This window comes from Accipiter gentilis, chromosome 2 (genome assembly GCF_929443795.1).
Source record: "Accipiter gentilis chromosome 2, bAccGen1.1, whole genome shotgun sequence".
Classification (NCBI taxonomy): domain Eukaryota; kingdom Metazoa; phylum Chordata; class Aves; order Accipitriformes; family Accipitridae; genus Astur; species Astur gentilis.
The window spans coordinates 28,662,509-28,682,880 of record NC_064881.1 but is presented as its reverse complement, the minus strand read 5'-3'; the positions used below and the strand labels follow the sequence as shown (position 1 = coordinate 28,682,880).

The window sequence follows — 20,372 nt, the reverse complement described above, 5'->3', positions numbered from 1 at the left end:
GGAGACCGGTTTTGAGAGGTTTGATAGTTACCTCCTTCCACCATCCCCATTTACTCGTGATCTTCATAGAAGCATATCACAGTGTCACTCTCCCCTAGTCATCTACTGCTCAGACACTCCCTTTCAGGGTGAAAACAAACAGAAAACCCCATGAAGTTGGCTCAGATGGCATCACCGCGCTGCCCATGCTGCAGCAATCTGATGGGCATGGTGAAATTCCGAGCGTCATGCCAGTTGCACCTCTCACCTCTGGTACGATTTACCTCAAACACACAGCCGCCCCTACCATTAAAATGAATGCTGTAGTAAACCATAAATCAATCAAGTCCTTGCTAGTAAATGAAACCTGTGAATTTTAAACATATTCTTGAAATTAGTGTACCTTGTCTGTATATGCAAGTTATAATTATTTGTGGAATTAACTATTTTGATATCTAACCCCCAAGACGCTTGGCAAAAAGCAACCATCTCATTCCACTAGTTGTGGCTATCCAAAACTGTACCCTCCGTTGCCACGCCGACTGCAAAATCCCTTTCTTATGCTTGTCCTGACAGAGCTTCTCTGGACTGCAGGGCCAGTAGCAGCCTCCTGCCCTACTCTGAAACCTCTCATGTTCATGGAAGGAAAAGCATGTTGTAGGCTTGGGTCACCTGATTTACAAGTGCAAAAAAACTTATCCAATCCTTGAAAATTTTTTTATTGCTCAGAGGGACAGATATGAGGGTTTGAAATGCTATGTTATTAAATAAAACATTTAGAAACTTGAAAGACACTCTTCACATGAACAACACATGGTAGCTGCACATTAATTTTAAAAAAGCAATAGAAATACAATCACAAGAGCTATTTCTTGAACAAATACCAAGCAATAGGAGAACAAAGCGCAGTCAACCTGTTTCAAGTGTTCACTGGACAGCAAGAATGAAGAAAAGCTTCTATGAACTCCTGAAGCTTTTGACTCCTGTAATTATTTCCTAAATCATGTAGAGTGCCTATGTTAGCTATGTTAACATTTGAGATAAATGACCTGGAAAAATAAAACACAACAGAGTAGCGTGTGCACCGAGAAGCAAGAAGGGGCCAACCGACTGAACTGTTTTGAGACGACATTTTTAGATGAATTTATCATTTATCTGTAACAAGAGTTGCCTCTAGCAGTAGTTCTTGCAAATTGCAAGGTCATTAAAGCTTTCACATGCCCTTCTGGCAGGAGATAATTAAAGGCATATCTAAAGCAAACTCAAAGCATGATTTTTGCATGGAAAGGTGTACCTGGTTAGCAAAAGCATTGAGAATAGGGTACAGAGTGACAGCCCACATGCTGAGATGTCTCCATTTCTGCTGGTACTAGACTAAGTAAAACTGTATGTCTGTGTCTACAGATGGCACAATCGCATCTTCATTTTGCTTGCAGACATTCCCTGGTTTACCTGGGTCTGGTTACTACGTTTTATTCTGACTGAAGTCGGTCATAAATCAGACCATTCTGGAAGAGGTATGTTTGAAGTGTGGTTCTGTTCCCTAGAATAACTTCATGACTATGAACACATCCTCAGAAGTCACACAGAGAAAAACCTTCTGCCTGTTAGCATTGTCAATGATGCACAGTACTATTGCTGGAAAGTGACAGTGAGAAAAGACCTGTATTAGGGTTATTCATTAGGGTAATACTTGCTCACTTACAGACCACAGCAACTTTCTACAACTCTTTAGTTACACCAGTCTCCTTGAATAAATATGGTCACATGAGAAAGATTGTATTTCCTCTTGTACACTGACATTTCAGTAGGACTTGTAAGATCTGGAAAGTTTAGTTTTGCTATGCAAAGATATCGACCAAAGAAATACACAAGACATCATGTGAGCCTAACTTTGCCTTGCAAATGTCCTACTGCAGACCATTTTTCAGATGGCTCCTTAGCTTAGTTTACAGTTTTGGCACTCAGTAGATCACTGACAAGAAATATGACAGAAAACTCACAACTAATGAAGTCATACAGTCATGGTACTCAATGGAAATTTGATTTTCGGCTGTTTTAGCGGATCCAGAACCTAATGTGCACCAACAAACTAAGAATTGTGCACATAAGCAGACAAAAGTAAGGAAAGCATCACATGGAAATGCCCATGCTAAACTGCATATTATTAAATGGATGTCCCACTGAAAATCCACTCTTCAGTTATCTACCTTACTGGCAGACACATTCTATCAGTTAATAGCAACTATATCGGACTAGCAAGCTACACAGGTTTTGCAACACCAAGAGCAAATGCATTAGAGCAATAGTGACCCTGAGATTTATGTCCATGTTACTGGAAGTTTAATATCATGATATGATATGATACCAACAGGAGAACATGTTCTTCTTCATGAAGCCAAGAAACACCTGAAATACAACGTTGCTTCAACTCAGATAAGCATGTCTACATTAGAAATCTGCCAGGTCCAACTAATCATGTCCTCAGTCTCTGTTTTGGAATAAGCTTGCTAACCTCAACTTACATTTTCATGGTGTTTTTGCTGGTGACAGTCCCTTGTTGAATCATCTAAAGACAAGTAACAGTTGTAAAAACAGCAAACATTATTCATGTTTAATCATTTACTGAAAAACATAATTTTAAAAAGGTATAGAGACTTTTTAGAGATATAAATGGGAGGTAGACACCTCACTTTAAGGTGTTTTGAAGGCCATTCATAATCTCCCTTAACACTTAATAAGTGGCACTTGAATAATTATTAACTTGTCTAAATTCCAAAAATATGAGGATGGTAAAATGACTACGGTCTCTGTGTTATATCTAAAGATAATAAAGCCAGAAAATTAAGAGAGACAGAGGTACATGAGCATATATAGGCACCTGTGAAAACACTTCTAAAAAGAGAACAACAATTGCTTCTATTTCACTTGTGTGGAGACATCACAGAAGAATTACTGTTATTTCCCTGGGCATCTCGCATCAGGTGACAGAAGATCAGGAACAAACCCCAAATACCTATAACCATCTCCTCTGCACTATCATAACTAGCCTGTTTTTCTGCATTGCTGTAACACTACTGTATCTCAAACACACGGAAACTTTGTCACGTGTAGGCCACACCCAAGAAAAACAATGATAAACTCCAAGAGAAGAGACAAAAGGATAGAATACTACGACACAATAAAGAAAAGTTAAAATTTCAAGTTGGAGTTGCTGTAAATAAGTGATCTTTAAAAAATCCTCTTGAAATATTAACTTAATTCAGAACAAGTCCTGTGCTGTGTAAAACTGGAAATATGTTTGCTAAACATTATACCTCAAAATAAATGAAAGAAGGAAAAAAAAAAAAAAGAAAAAGAAAAAAGAGTTAAAGGATTTTGAGAAAAATTAAGAGATGACAACCTCTCCTGCCAACCAGAATGCTCAAATTATCACCTCAAAGTGAGCGGTCACTTTTTTTTTATCTTATTCTAATAATAGCAACAGTAAGCTTACTTCTGTCTTATTTTCATGTACCTTTCTTTTTTTAAAGGGCTATGGCTTAGTGTTCACAAATTAAAAAAAATATTTGTAAATACACAAAAGTAAAGCTTAATAGCACACAATATAAAAAATGATAAAATTTCAAAAACACTACATTATTATTATTGAAAAGTGCACAATTAATCTGCTGGTCTGAGATGCTTTGATTGTGGACATAGTTTCCATGATTAACTCCTCAACAAAGTTCTTCATCTTCTCAATTAAATGAGAAATCTTTCATCCACCAAGGTTTTGGATGCCAAATTCTTCTGCCCAAGTGTATTACGAATAAACCTAAATGCCTAAGAACATTTTAGAAAAAATGTATTAATGAAGAAATACTTAAACCAGTATGTTTCAGTACCTAACATAAAATAATAACTTCATATTATCTTTAAATTTTAAATAACATGAGTGAATTGGATGCTCAACTCCCTTTAGCATTTTTGAAACATTTTCCAATATCTTTCCACACTGAAATATGATATAATTATGTGTGATTAATTGTAACAGATATTTGTGTTTTCCATTGAAAGTTATTTGTAGCCTCTTTATTCATGACAGGCATGTGAATAAAATTAATTTCTCACAAGCCTATTTGACAAAAAAAAAGTCAAAAAACTATTTTATAAGCTCTCAGTATAATCTTCTGTCACCACGTACTGCTAACTTACTGCTTTAATTATCTAGTTAACTATACAAACTTCCATACTAACCCACATTTTTAAAATATTACTTTGTTCTTAAACTGAAATTTACCTCTTGTTGCAAATATGTTAGAATAGCTGCTAAAACAAAACTTTGGGAAGCCAGATCCACAATGGAGAAAAACAGGATATCAAAGATGAGCAGTGTTGTCTCATTGCCGTAATAGAGAACGTCACTGAAAGAGTGTCCTTCATCTACAGAAAGAAAATAATTTTTGAAAAATTATTTCTGTGAAGTGTAAGTTTGTGGAGTTCATCAGTCCACGCTGAGAAAGCTGGTAAGAAAAAGGAAAGTCAGAGCAAGAGCTAGTTATGGCATTCTATGGCATCATAAGAGCTAGTTATGTCATTCTATTTAAGCAAAATAGTACAAGCCTTTTAACTTATAAAATGGCTTAATACTGATGGAAAACAATAGGAAAAGCCCACGTGCCACATGCAACTTTATTCACTCCTGAAATCTCAATCAGTTTGTTTAAAAAAGGCTGGTTTGAACAAGAAGCAGATGTAACTTCCTTGTCACTAAAATTTTTAGCAAGTGTTACCTCTGGCCCCAACTCAACAAAATAATAAAAACATATGCTTAAAGCCTTACTTAGGAGGAAGTTCAGAGCTTAACATTATCTTTGTTCATTGGTTAACAGTTTTCCCAGGAAATGGGTCTTTTAAGCTTAAAATACCTTCTTCATAGCCAAAGTAGTCTAGACCACTTATCCACTTCTTTATTTTATCAAAAAGCACCACTTTCAAAAGAGAAAAGAACACTTAAAATAAACAATTACAGAAAATAGATTCTTTTCCCTCTTTCTACTTTTTCAGGAAAATGCCTAATGCTGGTTTTATTGGAAACAGCATATTTTCATTACAAATTTTCTATGTCCTACTGCCATGAAATCCTGATGTGTATCTAAACTGGAAACCATGGCAATCTAAACCATCAAACAATGTATTTGTATCAATGCTTACGATTATGAACTTTGAAACAATGGCAGTCAAACCAAACCTCTGTTGAATACTGCTTATACACTTAATTCTAACTCAGACATTGCACACCTGACAATATTTATGGCTGAGTAGACCTGGGGTTTAGAATAGGGTTTGGAACGACTGATATTGCAAGGCGTGGAATCACAGACTGAGGCTGAAGAAAGCCCTAGTTATAGTTTTAAGGCAGATACTGGCTATCTGGCAACGTTTATTACTAAAGATAGTGCTTCACCATGACAGGGGAGGAGACCCCAAACCTTTAATGAATTAGGTGTAGCTCAGATGTCTGGACTGAGCAAAAATATCAGACTACAACCATGGCTAGTTTGAAAGCATGTGCTGCATTCCTGATTATATAGCAAGGTTTGAGATTCAAATTAGGCTTCAGCTTTTGCAGCCCCAGTGTCATAGAGCAGGAAAAGTTCTGCACAGCTCAGTGATGTAATCTGCGGCTTGCTATTATATAAGAATAATGACATGTTTAGGATGTGTAATGGTCATCTGGTAACATCTAGGTGTTGCACTACAGTTCTGATAAGGTTTAGATTTTTTGAACAGTGAGGCTGGAGAGCCAAGTACTTAAGGGACTCAGAATGAGGGCTTGCATCATCTTGGATCACTAGTTAATGTTTAGTTTTCACGCAGGTGATGGCCATATTTATGGTTAGGGGTAGAATCAGGGTCTGAACTAAGGTTTTCAAAGATAATTTTTGAGGGATTCTGTACAGCTCAGAGACTGAGAAAGCAGACTGGTATCAGGCCTAAGTTCACAGCTCATATTTCATTGCAGTGTGGATACTGGTCCCCAGACCGCATCTGTTACTAGGAGGAGACCAGGACTCAGGGTTTCAGAACCTTGTAAGTGGAGGAAGTGGAAGACCTAACACTGGGTGAGGATTCCAGTGATGCAGATATGGTCACCTGGCAGTAATTACGAATAGGTTAAGGTTTTTAAAGCCTTGGTGTTTCACAGCTTCAATCTTCCAGGGATTCCAATTTAGGAACCTAGGTTGAAGGCTGAGATATGGTCAAGAACTTTCACTAAATCTAAATCTGTTTAACACGTGTACTGGTCACTTGGAAATACTTATGGCTAGGTTTAGCATGGGCTTGGGATTCAGGACGATGCATTGGAGAACCCAAGTCTGTCTGATTTTGCATAGCTCCAGGGACCAGAATCAGAACTGGCGTCATCCCTATTTCTGCTGGAATACTCATTTTTGCTGTAGGTATTGGCAATGCTTAAAAAGCTTTGAAATAAAATATTCAAGAACCCAAATAATTTAGTGGAGTCTGTAAAGATGAGTGGTGTATTAGCATCAAGTATTCCACTAAAATGTCCTCACTGTGATCAATATACTCCTTGAAGAAATTGTCTTTCTGTACTTTTAATTGTTTCATAAGAAATTTGGTTCTATACTAAAAAAAATGGCATGGAGCTATTTAAATATTGTGGGTCTTCTTTTCATTTACAAAGTGGATAGTGGATCTAGATAGCAAGTCAAAGGAGCACTTCGTAGACACACGTATGTCTCTACACAGTATACTTTCAGTTGCCTAAAAGAAAAAACATTGGAGTCCAGCGACAAATTATAAATAGGATTTCTGTAACCTGAGGACCTTCTCTTAAATACTTCCCTCACAAGCGGTCATTTAATAACCCCTCCTGCTGTAAGTCCAGTTTAGATTGTAAATCTTGGGAAAGAAATCTACACAAAACCTACATACTTATAATAGTACAAATACCAAGTCACAAATCTTTTTACCATTGTAAAAAATACTTTTCTCTAGTGGTTCCATGAACTCCATGCCAAGAATCCGTTCAAGCAGCAACTTATCTTTAACAATATAATCCATTTCTTTATGAACCTATAAGAAAAGGAAAACCAATACTGCTTGTTTTATGATTTCAAAGGAAAAGTACTTGTTACAAAGTGAAGTACAGCTATTTAGACCTTTATGAATGACAAAAAGCACCGTTCTATTCCAAGACAAAAATAAGTACATAACAAAAAAGGATTTGTCATTTTTAAGGGCAGGCTGCACTGTTGGACAGTACTCCAATTTTATTTTTGTTTAATGAAGCACTGTTCTAGTTGCCATAAAGTCTTTAAAAACAAGTCTTTAAGGATATATGCTAAAAGAGAAATTACAGTCTTTCAGATTTAGAATTTTTAGTCTCTTCTTACTATAATTATATTTTCCTTACTAAAGTAATGTCAACATACATACGTGATCAATAAAAGAATTGAGAAATTTGTTCATGGTGTTGTATGCCCTTGTGCTTTGTTCGAAAGTATTTGCAGATGAGTCCAAAAGCCTAGCAGGACCACGTTTCTGAAATATAACATGACCATGACTTCAGCAGAAAAATTACGTATTTTAAATAACTTTTACAGAATACAAATATCTCACTTACTCTTGTCAGGGTTTCATGAATCCTGTCATAGTGCAGTCGCATTTTTCTTGAAATGGAAATCTGAAATGTCTGGCCATCTGTGTTTGGTAACAAACCTCTCTGACTACATAGATTTTCCTATACAATTAAAGCAATGTAAATTAACATTACTAATGTCATTCATAGACCACCAAAAGTCTAAAGCTTTTAATTTCCTCTCTTTCATGTACACATAGTACTTAATATCTCTAAGTATTTGAATCCACTGCACCTGTGGTTCTATTAGAGCAAGATTTTCTTCGGACATGAAATTCTGACCCCTGCTGTCACAAAGTCATATTCCTCTCTTCACCTGGGTTCAGTTCAATAGCTTCTAATACATCTTTTGACATTCACCCTGAAGACCTTTCTTTTATGTTTATTGTTTGTTCTGTACTTGTCCTGCTTTTTTTGTGCTTTGGATTCCTGACTTTTTTCCATATGTTTTTTCAGGTCACATTTAATGAATCTGAAAAAACCCTGAGAAAACAGAAAATTCGACATCTCCATAGGGAAAAAACAGCTTTCCCCAAAATTGTATTAAAATAAGCAATCAGGAAAAAATTATAGGAACACACAAGTAAAAAATATTATTAAAAGTATTCCTCTACATTTCAAGTTTGAGATTTAATTTTCATATGGTTATGTTTTTTTCTGTCCACTAATCATTGAAATAGAAATATCCTTTGTCTAAAGGACTTTCTTCCTACTGGTCCCTATGAAGATGCAAGATATCATGAAATTTAGTGCAAAGTGCTCCAATCGTGTATTAGACATTTTACATTTGCCTGATCTTGCAGCACAGATACAACATAGGACAAACTAGAAAAAATACTTCTTCAAATTGATCTCTGTAAAGAATAGGTTATATTACCACAGCAGAAAAGATGGAATAAAAGAACTTATTGGAAGAGTAGATGTTTGTTTCTTAGTTTTTCAGATTTGCCTCTTTATGAAAGCTTTTTGGTATGCATCTTTTTGAATGCGGCCATGAGCTTATGAAAAGCTTCAATATCAAAAAGAAGGTTCTTAAATACATGAAAAAAAATTTTAGAAAACCAGCAATTTTATATCTATGAAATCTGAAGAAGTAACAGAGAAGAAGAGGTAGTGAAGAAGAAGAAAGATGAACAGCTAGTTAAAAGAACTATTGAGTCATGTATTTATACACCAACAGTTGGTATCTTTTAAGTATCATAACTTGGTGCAATGTAATGCATAAATGCAGATCCATAATGAAAAGGTGTCGCGGTTTTTATAAAATAAATAATTAGAGCAGGTGTAAACTTTAATACTTTTACTTACTGCTTCTCTCTTTAGGTTCATATTCATTTCTTCCATATTGGTATCTGCATGTCCATGCACAGACCGACCATGGATATAATAACCAAAGCAGCTGTGTGACAAGAGAAACACTGAAATCTAAAAGAGATGGGGAAAAGAAGAATACTTTAATTAAACATTATAATTTTATTTTTGAACTTTTGAATTCACAGAGGAGATCAGCAAGACTAGCCCTTCTAGAAATACAAAGTAGGCAGGTACCAAAATAAATACGGCAGAAAAATATTTAATAACTCTTTTACTGATTAGTTTTATGTATGTTTAACTAGAAACACAAACCAGCTTTAGTTTATCAACAGCAAGGATCACTACTTAATTCCACAGAGCCAAAAAATTAAAGCAAAGTTATTAGTTTTTATTTTGATTCAAAAGTTATTTCTGTGATACAGAATACATATGCATGATTCCAGCTGAGCTCCTAGGAGACTGTATTTAACAGAATTTCATTCAGTAGAATGCCATGCTTATATATCACATAAACCACAAAATTAACTCTCTCTTCAACCCATGGACTACATGGGTGTTTCACAGAAGAGGAATAACCAAGGCTGGAAAGGCTGATAAAAGGGGTTAATCTCTGTATTTTTAAAAAGTTCTGGACAAATGAGATAATCCAATGTGTTCTGACTGCACTCTTCTTTGGTTAATAAGGAAAGCCTGCAGTAAAGGTTAATAAGGAAAGCCTGCTTCAAGGCCCATGTTTAAACTAGAGAAATGGAATTAGTTCAGATGCAAGTAAGCAAAAATGCATGAAAAAGGTGATAACTCTCCAAGAGGGACAACCATGAATTTCAGTGGTTGAGGGACAACCACAGGATAGGAGCAAACTGAACATAAACATATTAAATAAAACCAAGATGGCTGTGTCTGTAAGACAAAAGCACTAAAATGCAAACCACTAGACAGAACAGCAGCAAATGGTTCCAGACCTAATTTCTGTCATACTTTGTTACTTTTAAATTCTGTATGAGCACATGTAACCAATTTAACTTCAAAAAACAACCTAAAAATCCCACGTCTAGAAGAAAACATTGACACCTATGGTTCCAGAATCTTTTTCCAAATTTAACTGAAATCTTCCTGTAGATTGCACCAATAAAGTGAGCTGAAAGAAACACTGACTTTTGCTGTTAGCTAGGAATCTCTGATTAAATTAAATGAATAAATATTATTTAATACTCATATATTATGTATTATTCTATTAAAAATGCCACTGTACAAATGAGACAAAGAAATACTTACATTGCTCATGCAACATAAATCAACAAATTGGCTTATCTTATCTTCAACAAATCTTTCATAAAACACAGAAAAAAATATAATCTGAAATAAATAAACCACATTTTTTTAATTAGTTCATCAGAATTGACTTCATTAAGCAGTTAACTTCACAGTTTAACACCCACAAATTACAGACTTCTGTAGGGGCCACCTTTGCATTGGACTCTGAAATGGGATCAACATCCTTCCTGTAAGTAAAGTTGTAGCAATAACCTGCTTTTCATTTTGAGCTTCGAGATGCTTCAAAGTTGTTTAAAACAAAACAAAGCGATTGCATAAATTCACATCTTTGAGAGAATTAAAATTCTGACTACAAGGTAAGATGTCTCACAGCTCAGAAGATTCATTTTGAGTTCTAAAGGTGTACCATGCTAAAGCAGCTAAAAATCTAGATCAAGCAAAATAGTTAAGAATACACCCAATGCTATGATACGTACTACGGATTGCCTAGTGATATATTCTAGCTTCCAAGAACTGGCCTGAAAATGATAATTCAGTATGTCACGTGTTTTGCATACCTGTAAGAAGGCAATAGCTAGCCAGAGTGCAGCAGACACACCAAATCTTAAAATACGGCTCCAAGGAGCTATGAAACTCTCACTGCTTCTTGTAAGACTAGAAGAAGAATCCATTAAAGCCAGGTTTGAAAATCCTACCACCTGAAGAGATAAGAAGGTCAACATAACAACATGAGGCAATGAATAGTATTAATTATGACTCTGCTGTTTCCATCCTAACAGGAAATAAGAAGAAAAAATTAGGAAAAATGGAGCTGGGAATAGTAGCATGTTCACTATGATAGAGCCCAATTGTGTGATCCAGTGTTACTACTGAGAAACATAATTAAAAACATAAACTGTACATATGTGTGTTGATACATAAATTCAAAAACATACGCAGCTAAATCTCACAAAAAGTCAACATTGACTTCTACTGAAAAACTCCAGAAGATTCTACTGTTAGACTGCATAGGGATATTATTTCTGCCAAATTTCAGCTTTTTGGTCCTGTATGTTCCAGTGTTAAAACATTTTTTTAATCTGTTTTGCAAATGTAACAAACTGATTTTTTTGTTTTTATTGAACAGAAATATATTTCTCTCCACGGTATGGCTGAATCCATTTTAAATAAACAATCTAGTGAAAGTTCCCAAATAAAAAATATGAGAGAAACACTATGTCTTGATTAAAGACGTGAAAATTTTGTGAAAATCATTCAGAACTGAAGCTGCACCAGAAACATACCTGTGGTGGGTTGACCCCCACTACGGCGGGACAGGGAACAGGAAAAACAAAAGCAAGAAAACTTGTGGGTCAAGATAAAGACAGTTTAAAAAGAAGGAAAAGGGAAGAAGAAGGTGAAAAAACCCTCCACGACAAGTGATGCAAAGGCAATCAATCACTACCTACCTCCCACAAGTAGACCGATGCCCAGCCAGTCCCCAGAAAATCCCTCCCTCCATTTTTACTGCTGAGCATGATGGTATATGGTATGAAATACCCCTTTGGTCAGTTGGGGTCAGTTGTCCTGGTTGTGTTCTCCTTCCAGCTTCTTGTGCAGCCCCAGCCTACTCGCTGGGGGCCTTGACGGGGTGCAAGCGCTGTTCAGCAATAGCCAAAACATTGGTGTGTTATCAGCCCTGGTTTAGCCACGAATCCAAAACACAGCACCCTATGGGCTGCTATGAAGAAAATTAACGCCATCCCAGCCAGACCCAGTACCATATTGAAAAGTTTTTCTGCTAGAGTGCTATCTGCACTAGCCAGTTAGTCAACACTGCCGTGGCAACCAGTGCCAACCAGCGGCTGCTTTGGTGCCCGGCATGAGGCCTGAGGGGAGGGAGACTCCTTCTACACTTCCCAACTTCCTCCAACTATTACTTTTCCTGGCTCGTTTTCTACTACTGTACAGCCTGTCACCATGATTAATGAGAAATGAACAGTCACTTTATCAAAATTGCTAACCCAAGAAGACAGGTTTTGAGCAATACCCAAGTTCCCCCTTGTAGTGAGCAGCTGATTGCCATATCTATGCCGTGCATTACGCTTCTAGGGAAACTACATTCCAAACTCCACCATGACAATGAAAGTTATAAAGATTATCTGAGGTTTTCACAAACACCAATTTTAGCCTATTTAGGTATCTTTCCAGTGGCAAGAAAGGGATTCTCCAGAGGGAAATTCATAGCAGGAGCTATAGAACAAGATGTTAATCACTCTCTACTAGGAGTAGCCTCTTCCTTTTAGTAATATCAGGAGCCTATGAAGAGTAACCTGAGGAGATTAGTTAGTTTTGGGAATATGTGCTCTCTTTTCTCCCATTCCTTCCTTGTAACATGGCAACTAAGTTGGTCCTGGTCTGTATTTACCAACAGCGAAAATACTGATGTAGTGAATGAGCAAAGTTTGGGGTATTTTACTGTATTTAATTTAAAAGAAAAATAGGAAATTTAAAAACAGGACTATAAAAATGAATAAAAGTATTAAAAATATGTAAAAGAACCTCACATAAACAACTATATGCGACACGCTTTAAGAAGACTTCCCAAAATAAAAGTACTTACCAAACTACAGAAGAATCAAACAAAAACGTTTCTGAATAGCTAAAGCACAATTTCTCACATATCCTTAAACTGTAACTGAAGGCATCCTGCTTCGTGTTATACCATCAGTAACAGAACTGGCACATTTCATTTCCTACTTTATAAAAGGTCACTACAGCAAATTAGCAGGAAGGAAGCTCAGTTCAGATAAGTATGAAACCAGAAATGAAGCTGTAGACTGTGGCAGGAGGGAGCCAGTAGGCAAATACAGAATGGGGTGTGTACACAGATTTATCAGTCTCTTAAGCCATTGGGATAACTCATTACATTAAAAAAATCCAAACAAAACTAACAAAGGTCTCTAAGGTAATGAAAGGGGTTTTTTTTGGGTTTTTTTGTTTTTTTTTAAAGTCTTCCTTAATGAAATATTGCAATGACCTATATATACATACATATAAATTAAAAGTTGTATTAAAATAATTATTTTACTAAGTTACATGTTTTCAAGTGAACTTGAAGGTCATCCACTATTACCATAGAGAATGCAAGAATTAAAAAACCAGACCCTTGTGTTATAGTTTGGTTGTGAATCATAAAAAATTACTAACAGTAACAATAATAATTGTAGTAATAATACCTCCAGAAAAAAAAGAACTGCAAGCACTTGAAAGAGGGGATTTATCTTCCTCACTGTCTGAATTTCATTCCATTCATTTGCTATAAAATATGTCCTCCATATGCTCACAGGTGCAGCAGCACTTTTAATAACACCTTCACCTAAAAAGAATACATACAATAAAGCTCTGAAATTTAATACCTGAGAGTAATATCCAAATTTAACCACAGCTGTTTATACAAACAAGCACAGTCTGAGTTACCTTCAACTGCTTTAAGAACTTTGCCCTTAGGTCTTTCCCAGTCAATGAAGAAAATATCTATAGTAAGTTGTGAAACCAGCAATTGTAAGAATTGCAGAGCCTAAGAAAGAAAAAGGAGAAATATAACAAGGACGGACAGCAACAGCATACAGACAAAGATGAAGAAACAGTCATTGCACCTGTCGTTCATTAAATGTGACAAGTAATATACTTGACTACACTTGAGACTGCAACTTTGTTACCAACTTTTGACACTTTTTTTTTTTTTTTAATTTAAAAGCTTGGAATAATGGTTAAGTCATGTGATGTTGTCCAAAATTATGAAGAAAATACAGCAAAGTAACAAATTCCAAAAAATTGTCAAAGCATTTTCCCATAAAATATTAACCTGTATTATGAACTCCAATTCAATACCCATAATTAATAAAATACTTGTATGTCCCATGAAGAAAGAATACCAATCTCTGAATTCTACAAGTATGTTTAAACAAAATTATTTTAATCTGTCTTCTTTTTAATCAGGAACTGACAACACTTATATTCTGCTTTATTCTTGATATGGTGTTATTTGGGTTTCTTTACACCTTTATTCTTGAAAGAATAATTTTCCATAGATATCTTCTTAGACATTCGTTTCCCTATAAAGACTCCACAAAGTAAATTTCTATGGAAAAATAACTTAATTCTTGGAATAAAATAATTGTTTACATCTATACACTAATAAAATGAACTGCACAAGTTGTTTAAAAACAAGCTTGCTGAAAATATACAGAAGCATATGTTGAAATGTCTTTAATATTTACCTTTAAACTAAATGCACATGCTACATATGTAACAAAATCTTCTTCTTGAGATGGTAGTGGTAAAAGGACAGAGACAAACTGCTGAGCCTATAATTGAGAAGTTACATTGAAATAGTATGGATGGCATATGTAACAACATACTAAATGCTTAAAAGTGAACAACATTTTTCAGAAAAATTCAATATTTAATATGCAATAATTTTGAATTTGTAAAATATTTTAAGTGATTATTAAGCAGACTGCAAGTAGAATGAATCCTAAGAAACAGGTGAACACAAAAATTTAAGCACACAAACCAGAATATGATATAGAACTTGCCTCAATACTCTGACCAGAAAAGCAAAAAAAAAAAAGAAAGAAAATTAATTTTTGTGTAAAAATATATATAATATTAATAGGTTTTCATAACACCCAAATCTGGAAAAACACTTACTTTGAAGAACACAAGCCAATAAATCCCTGTGCCCACTGTGATGATAAAGAAAACGTTGGCAAGGTCTCCAGCATAAAATAGTAAGAACTTCAAAACTGTCTGGAATTATAAAAACACACTGTAGAGATCTGTAAAACGAATTAAGTAATGCATATGTATATTCATATAAAATTTTATGCAGGTCATACTACAGGGAACTCCAGTACTGAAAAGTAGCCTCGAACAAAATTTTTCTACTGTGGTCATATATTTATGGTATATTCAGTATCTGAAATGCCTACATGCTAGTCTTTGTTCAAAGAACAATTAATCTGAAAACAGTCCACTCAACTGATCAGAACGGCTCTGTAAATACCTTTACTTCTAGCAAAAGTATTTCCTAAATGACAACATCAGAATTCCCAAAAATGCAAAAAACCTGCTTCCTCCAATGAGCCTAACTCTAGGTCACAGTTCTATGGACCTAGGCTAGAAATCATTTCAGTTACCTTAAGAAACAGAAAAGTTATATCACAAGGAATGATAGCAAAAGTCTCCTTAAAGAGAGGAAAATGTGTCCCTTTTTAGGTCACCAGCTGTTTATACCTGCAAATCAATTATAGAGCTTCCTGTACGCCTCTTCCAGCCTGCAGTCTTGAGAAGGGACCATAACACTGCGAGCCCACCCAAAACACCCAGCGTGATCTGAAGAGAATGAAAAATTATTTGTAGATATTTTAAAAAAAACACAAAATATAAGTAAATCATTATATCGACAAATTAAGGGGAAATACAACTTACATCGGTCTGAATCTGAGCCTCTGACTGATTCATCTCATAATCGACTGAGAAGGAAACCTGAATATTAAGATACAAAAAGTAAATATGCATAGAAATTCTGAAATGCTACAACCATTATAGACAGTGGTAGTTTTCACACATTCAGTTAGTGGGAATTCCCATCCAGTGCTACTATACAAGGACAACATATATCTTCTTTTACTGTATACATCTGACCTGGTGTGCTACAGTGCCAGGCTTAGTACTAGCATGTGCTTGTGCTATGCTTAGTGCAGATTTTACTAACAGTAATGCCTGCTATCTGCAAGTTACTAGCTGTACCTAATTATAATCCTTTCAAATGTGCATAATTTTTTTCCTTCTGAGAGGAGACACCAAAGGTTTGATACTTTCACTTTTATTAGTGTTGATTAAAAGTAACTTTAATGTAATTACAGCAATATGAAAAATCATAAATTGAGCTCTTACATGGCTCAGATACCAATTTTTTTTTCCACCTTGAATGAAATAAAAATTGTCATGCAGCTTCAAAATCGCTCCCTGTAGCTTAAATATCTATCTAATCTGAGACCTATTTTGACTTTGGTCTGAAAGATTTGCATCTTGGTTTTATAACATTCTGGCCTGAGCATTTGTCACCGCAAGGCTAAAGTTAACACAAGTGTGATAATGAATAGTATTTTTAATTTGATTTAAAAAAAAAGGACAACCCCCTCCCAAACCAATCCCCCCCCCCCGGCTTCCTAAATCATTTGTTTCTGTCAGAGCTCATTCTATTACCTCACTTGGATTTAAGTCTAAACATGCTCAATTACTAGAATCTCAGTATTTATAGAACTTGGAATGAAATTCAGTGTATTTTTTACTTGCACAACATTTGTTAAATGCAACAAGACATCCAAAATTAATAAGACCTAAGTACATCAGATGTAGATGTAAGGATGAAATAGTATAACAGAAAATAGAGAAACTGAAAACAATTGTTCTTGCCATCGCCATTTGAATGAATTATTTTCTAAAAACAGTGCTGGTTTTGTGGTTAAATAAAGACATCATTTAGGCAGAGAAGAATTGTCTGACTAATTTTTTTATCATTCTAATTCCCTGTCTCTTCTTTCCTTTCATGCAGCTAATATGGAATACAAGGAATGGTTCTAGCACCAGAAGTTTCTAGCTAGACGTCTATCTGTACTGGAAGCCTGAACTGTTGACAGTTGATAAGCAGAAAATGTTAATATTATAATTTTTTTTAATAGCAGAATGATTATTTTACTATATTAAGCTCAACATTTTCACTTTTTAAAGCAGTGCGACCTAACAAGCAAACAAGGCACAGGAATAGGACATGTGAGCTGCTGCCCACCATGGCAGGCAAAAGTGCAAGTAGGAAATGTCCCCTTCTGCATCTGCTACAGCAGAATTTGGTGGCTTTCAGTAGAGAAAGATCCCCCAAACTGATCTCCAATCCTTCTGGCTAAGGATTTTTTTATTATTTACTTTAATTCTTAGAGATGTGCTATAAAAAAATACACAGCAGACAAAATACTAGAGGATGTTTTAGATATATTACCAATATTTTAACTTAAACTACAGGTGACCTGAAATATCTGTCCCCTAACAACCTCCTCTTAATGCACTACTTTATATATTCAATTTCTTGCATATATTGCTGCCTTCAGTGCATTGCGTAAGTACTTTTCCTGTTATTTTCTGTGTGTATTTCATTTGAACTGTAGCCTTATTTAGCATTACACAACCAAATGTAAAATTCTAAGTATTTTAAGTTAAAAAAGACTCAAGATGAATTAAAAAGAAAATACTATTAACTGTTTTGTTTTAAAAGCTTTAAGTTTTAGTCAAAACTTGCAACTTCATAACTGAGCAGAACTAGAAAGTGCTTATTTTAACCCCCCCTCAAGTTTACTCAACTAGAATTCCAACAGAAATAAAAATATGATTAACAAATCAGTTCAATTAAGATAGCACAAAGATCTCACCATCACACTCTGGGTTTCAGGATTTTGGACAAGCACATCTGTGTAAGCAATAGTAATTAGAGGAGGGTAGATAGTTCCTCTCTGAGTATGGGATACCAGACGAATACTGCAGAAATACAAACAGAAGTATTATTTTTAATACAGAAAATGGATCACTTGCTTGGAAAGTATTCATTGAAACTTGTACTAATAAGAAAATACTAAATGAACAGAACAAGCTGATCAATAAAATGTGAGTTGCAAACCCAATGATATGGCAATTCACATTTGAAAAGCAACCGGAATGTACAAAGGCACGTACACGAATATATAATAAGAAAAAGCTGGGAAGGATCGTTTATTTGTAAGAAAATACCTGAATCAATCTTTACCTACTGATCACATTACGATAGCTGCAATTGAAGTAAATTCCAAAAGGTAACTTTTCTCAAAACATTTCAGAAGGACCTTTTCTATGGGTATTTTGAATTTCTGGCATTATATTTTTTTTGAAGGGAGGATGGGAGGGCATTCTTCTAAGATACATAAGCTAATCCTTATTGTTTGAAACAATGTAATATGTTAATTCTCAGCAAATGGAGTTAGCACATTAAACTACTCTTCAGAATCATTACTGGTATGGATCAGTACTCAGTGCTACTCAGCAATCTTTTTTACTAATAAGTTGTAAAGAAGAGCCAAAGAAGAAGGGATATCTCAATTTTTAGACAGTTATCTCAGAGGAAGACATTACATAAAGAAAAAGAGGTTCTTCCAAAACATATTCCAGTTGAGATTAACCATCAGTAATAACCTTAACAGGTAGTCTTACAATTTCAGTTAAATGACTACAAGTCTGTTCTGGATTGTGTAACAGAATAGGCAACAGTTTGTACAAACACTGCAAAAAAGAATGTGGAGTATGAAACAGCATCCTTGTATAGTCAGCAACATACACCTTGAAAAAGAATAAACAGAGGAATTTTTAGGTCTTTCCAGATGACACCTGCTTCTAAGATGTGACCGAATGCCTGCTAACTTGTATTATGCATACATAGTCTGATCCAGGCACCTGGAAGTAATCACAGTAATTTTAACCCCCGCAAGTCAATGCTATGCTTTCTCACTCACTCATCAGAACAACCTGTGGAAAGTATGCAATGGAAAAAGCAGCACAGGACATATGAGAAACAACATAATAAAACAACTTTCTTTTAAGTTTTTAAGTCAATAAAACGTAGACTGCACAAATTTGGCTTTATTTTCTATGTACTATATATTATATGCAATTAATCACCTTATTGTTATTTTGCTAGCAATCCGAATTACTCTTGGTAGTTTTCCCAAGTCATTCTCTTTTCCACTTAGCGCATCCACCAAAAAAAATCGACGAGTCAAAAGCCAGTTGTTCATATTACTGCCTTTGAAAAAACATGACAGTCACATAATATTTAAAAAACTAATTCGACACACAAAAAGAATGAAATATACTAGAAATGATACATATAACTGTATAATAAATATAACTATTCAGGAAGTACAATTATTTATTTTCAACTTAAACAAATACATTGTGAAATTAGATTACTTTATTTGTGCATATTATTGACTGGGCCAGTGCATGCAACCAAAGCTTGCACTTAACACTATCAGAACTTGCCCCCAAAACCCTAAATTCTTAAAACAGAAACCAGTTATGGTGTGTTGTGGTATCTTTAAACAATGCAGTAACAGTAATTAACACAAATTCTTTCTATTTGAAGTTATTCAGATTATTTATGTTCACAGAAATGTTACTATGACAGTCTTACCTTGATTAACAAACATTTCACTGTACTGAAGATTCAAGTTTAAAACTGGTACCGCCCAAAGATATTGTTGTCCATTGTCACCATTATATTCAAGGAATAGGTCATAAAAGATTGGATTAGCAAAATCTGATAAAATCTTCAAAACTGGAATTTTGCACTACAAGAAAAAAATTGTTAAAATAGAAAGATCACTTTAGCCATTTAATGATTTTATCAAGTTGTGGAATCTTCCCCTACAAAATTATTGTGGAATCTGTCCCACTTTCTCACAAAGACAAGGCATTGCAGCTATTTGCAAGCAATTACAAAGTACTAATGATTTTATACAAACCTCTTGGAAATGACTGCATTTGACTAGAATGACTAATGAGGAGAATGAAGCTCTGCTAACATTTTTCAACAGATTAGGAAAAAATATCCTAGCAAATTTCACAGACATAAAATTTGAAACAGCATAAACACTCAAGTCAAGAAACACAAACACTGAAGTCATGCAGTACTGCGTCTGGTTCTGGGCTCACCAGTACAAGAGAGAAATGGAGCTACTTGATATAGTCCAGCACAGGCCACTAAGATGATGAAGGGAGTGGAGCATCTCTCCTATGAGGAAAGGCTGAGAAAGTTGGGACTGTTTTGCCTGGACGTAAGGCTCAGGGGGGATCTTATCAATGTGCACAACTATCTGAAGGAAGGGTGTACAAGACAGAGCCAGGCTCTTTTCAGTACCCAGTGACAGGACCAGAAGCAATGGGCACAAACTGAAACAGGAGGTTCCCTCTAAGCATCAAGAAACACTTTTTCACTGTGAGGATGACCAAACACTGGCACAAGTTGCCCAGGGATGTTGTTGAGTCTCACTCCTTGGAGATACTCAAAAGCTGTCTGTACACG

The 20,372-nt window shown here is 35.2% G+C and overlaps 2 protein-coding genes across 2 annotated transcripts in view; one reads left to right on the top strand and one right to left on the bottom strand.

The window, feature by feature from the left end:
• Positions 1–20,372, top strand: part of VIRMA (vir like m6A methyltransferase associated) — a 696,173-nt gene that overhangs the window by 313,622 nt on the left and 362,179 nt on the right. The gene's annotated exons all lie outside the window — the stretch shown is intronic.
• The window catches only part of TMEM67 (transmembrane protein 67), a 36,232-nt gene continuing 16,579 nt past the window's right edge, over positions 720–20,372 (bottom strand). The window contains exons 12-28 of the mRNA XM_049826224.1: positions 19,482–19,638; positions 18,968–19,091; positions 17,692–17,797; positions 15,695–15,751; positions 15,500–15,598; positions 14,915–15,013; positions 14,482–14,568; positions 13,679–13,778; positions 13,438–13,577; positions 10,777–10,917; positions 10,220–10,300; positions 8,939–9,055; positions 7,616–7,732; positions 7,429–7,533; positions 6,963–7,065; positions 4,262–4,404; positions 720–3,804 (exon numbers count right to left, since the gene is read on the bottom strand). Of these exons, the coding sequence (XP_049682181.1) occupies positions 3,724–3,804; positions 4,262–4,404; positions 6,963–7,065; positions 7,429–7,533; positions 7,616–7,732; positions 8,939–9,055; positions 10,220–10,300; positions 10,777–10,917; positions 13,438–13,577; positions 13,679–13,778; positions 14,482–14,568; positions 14,915–15,013; positions 15,500–15,598; positions 15,695–15,751; positions 17,692–17,797; positions 18,968–19,091; positions 19,482–19,638 (1,857 nt within the window). The 3' untranslated portion in view covers positions 720–3,723. The remainder of the gene's footprint in view (positions 3,805–4,261; positions 4,405–6,962; positions 7,066–7,428; positions 7,534–7,615; positions 7,733–8,938; positions 9,056–10,219; positions 10,301–10,776; positions 10,918–13,437; positions 13,578–13,678; positions 13,779–14,481; positions 14,569–14,914; positions 15,014–15,499; positions 15,599–15,694; positions 15,752–17,691; positions 17,798–18,967; positions 19,092–19,481; positions 19,639–20,372) is intronic.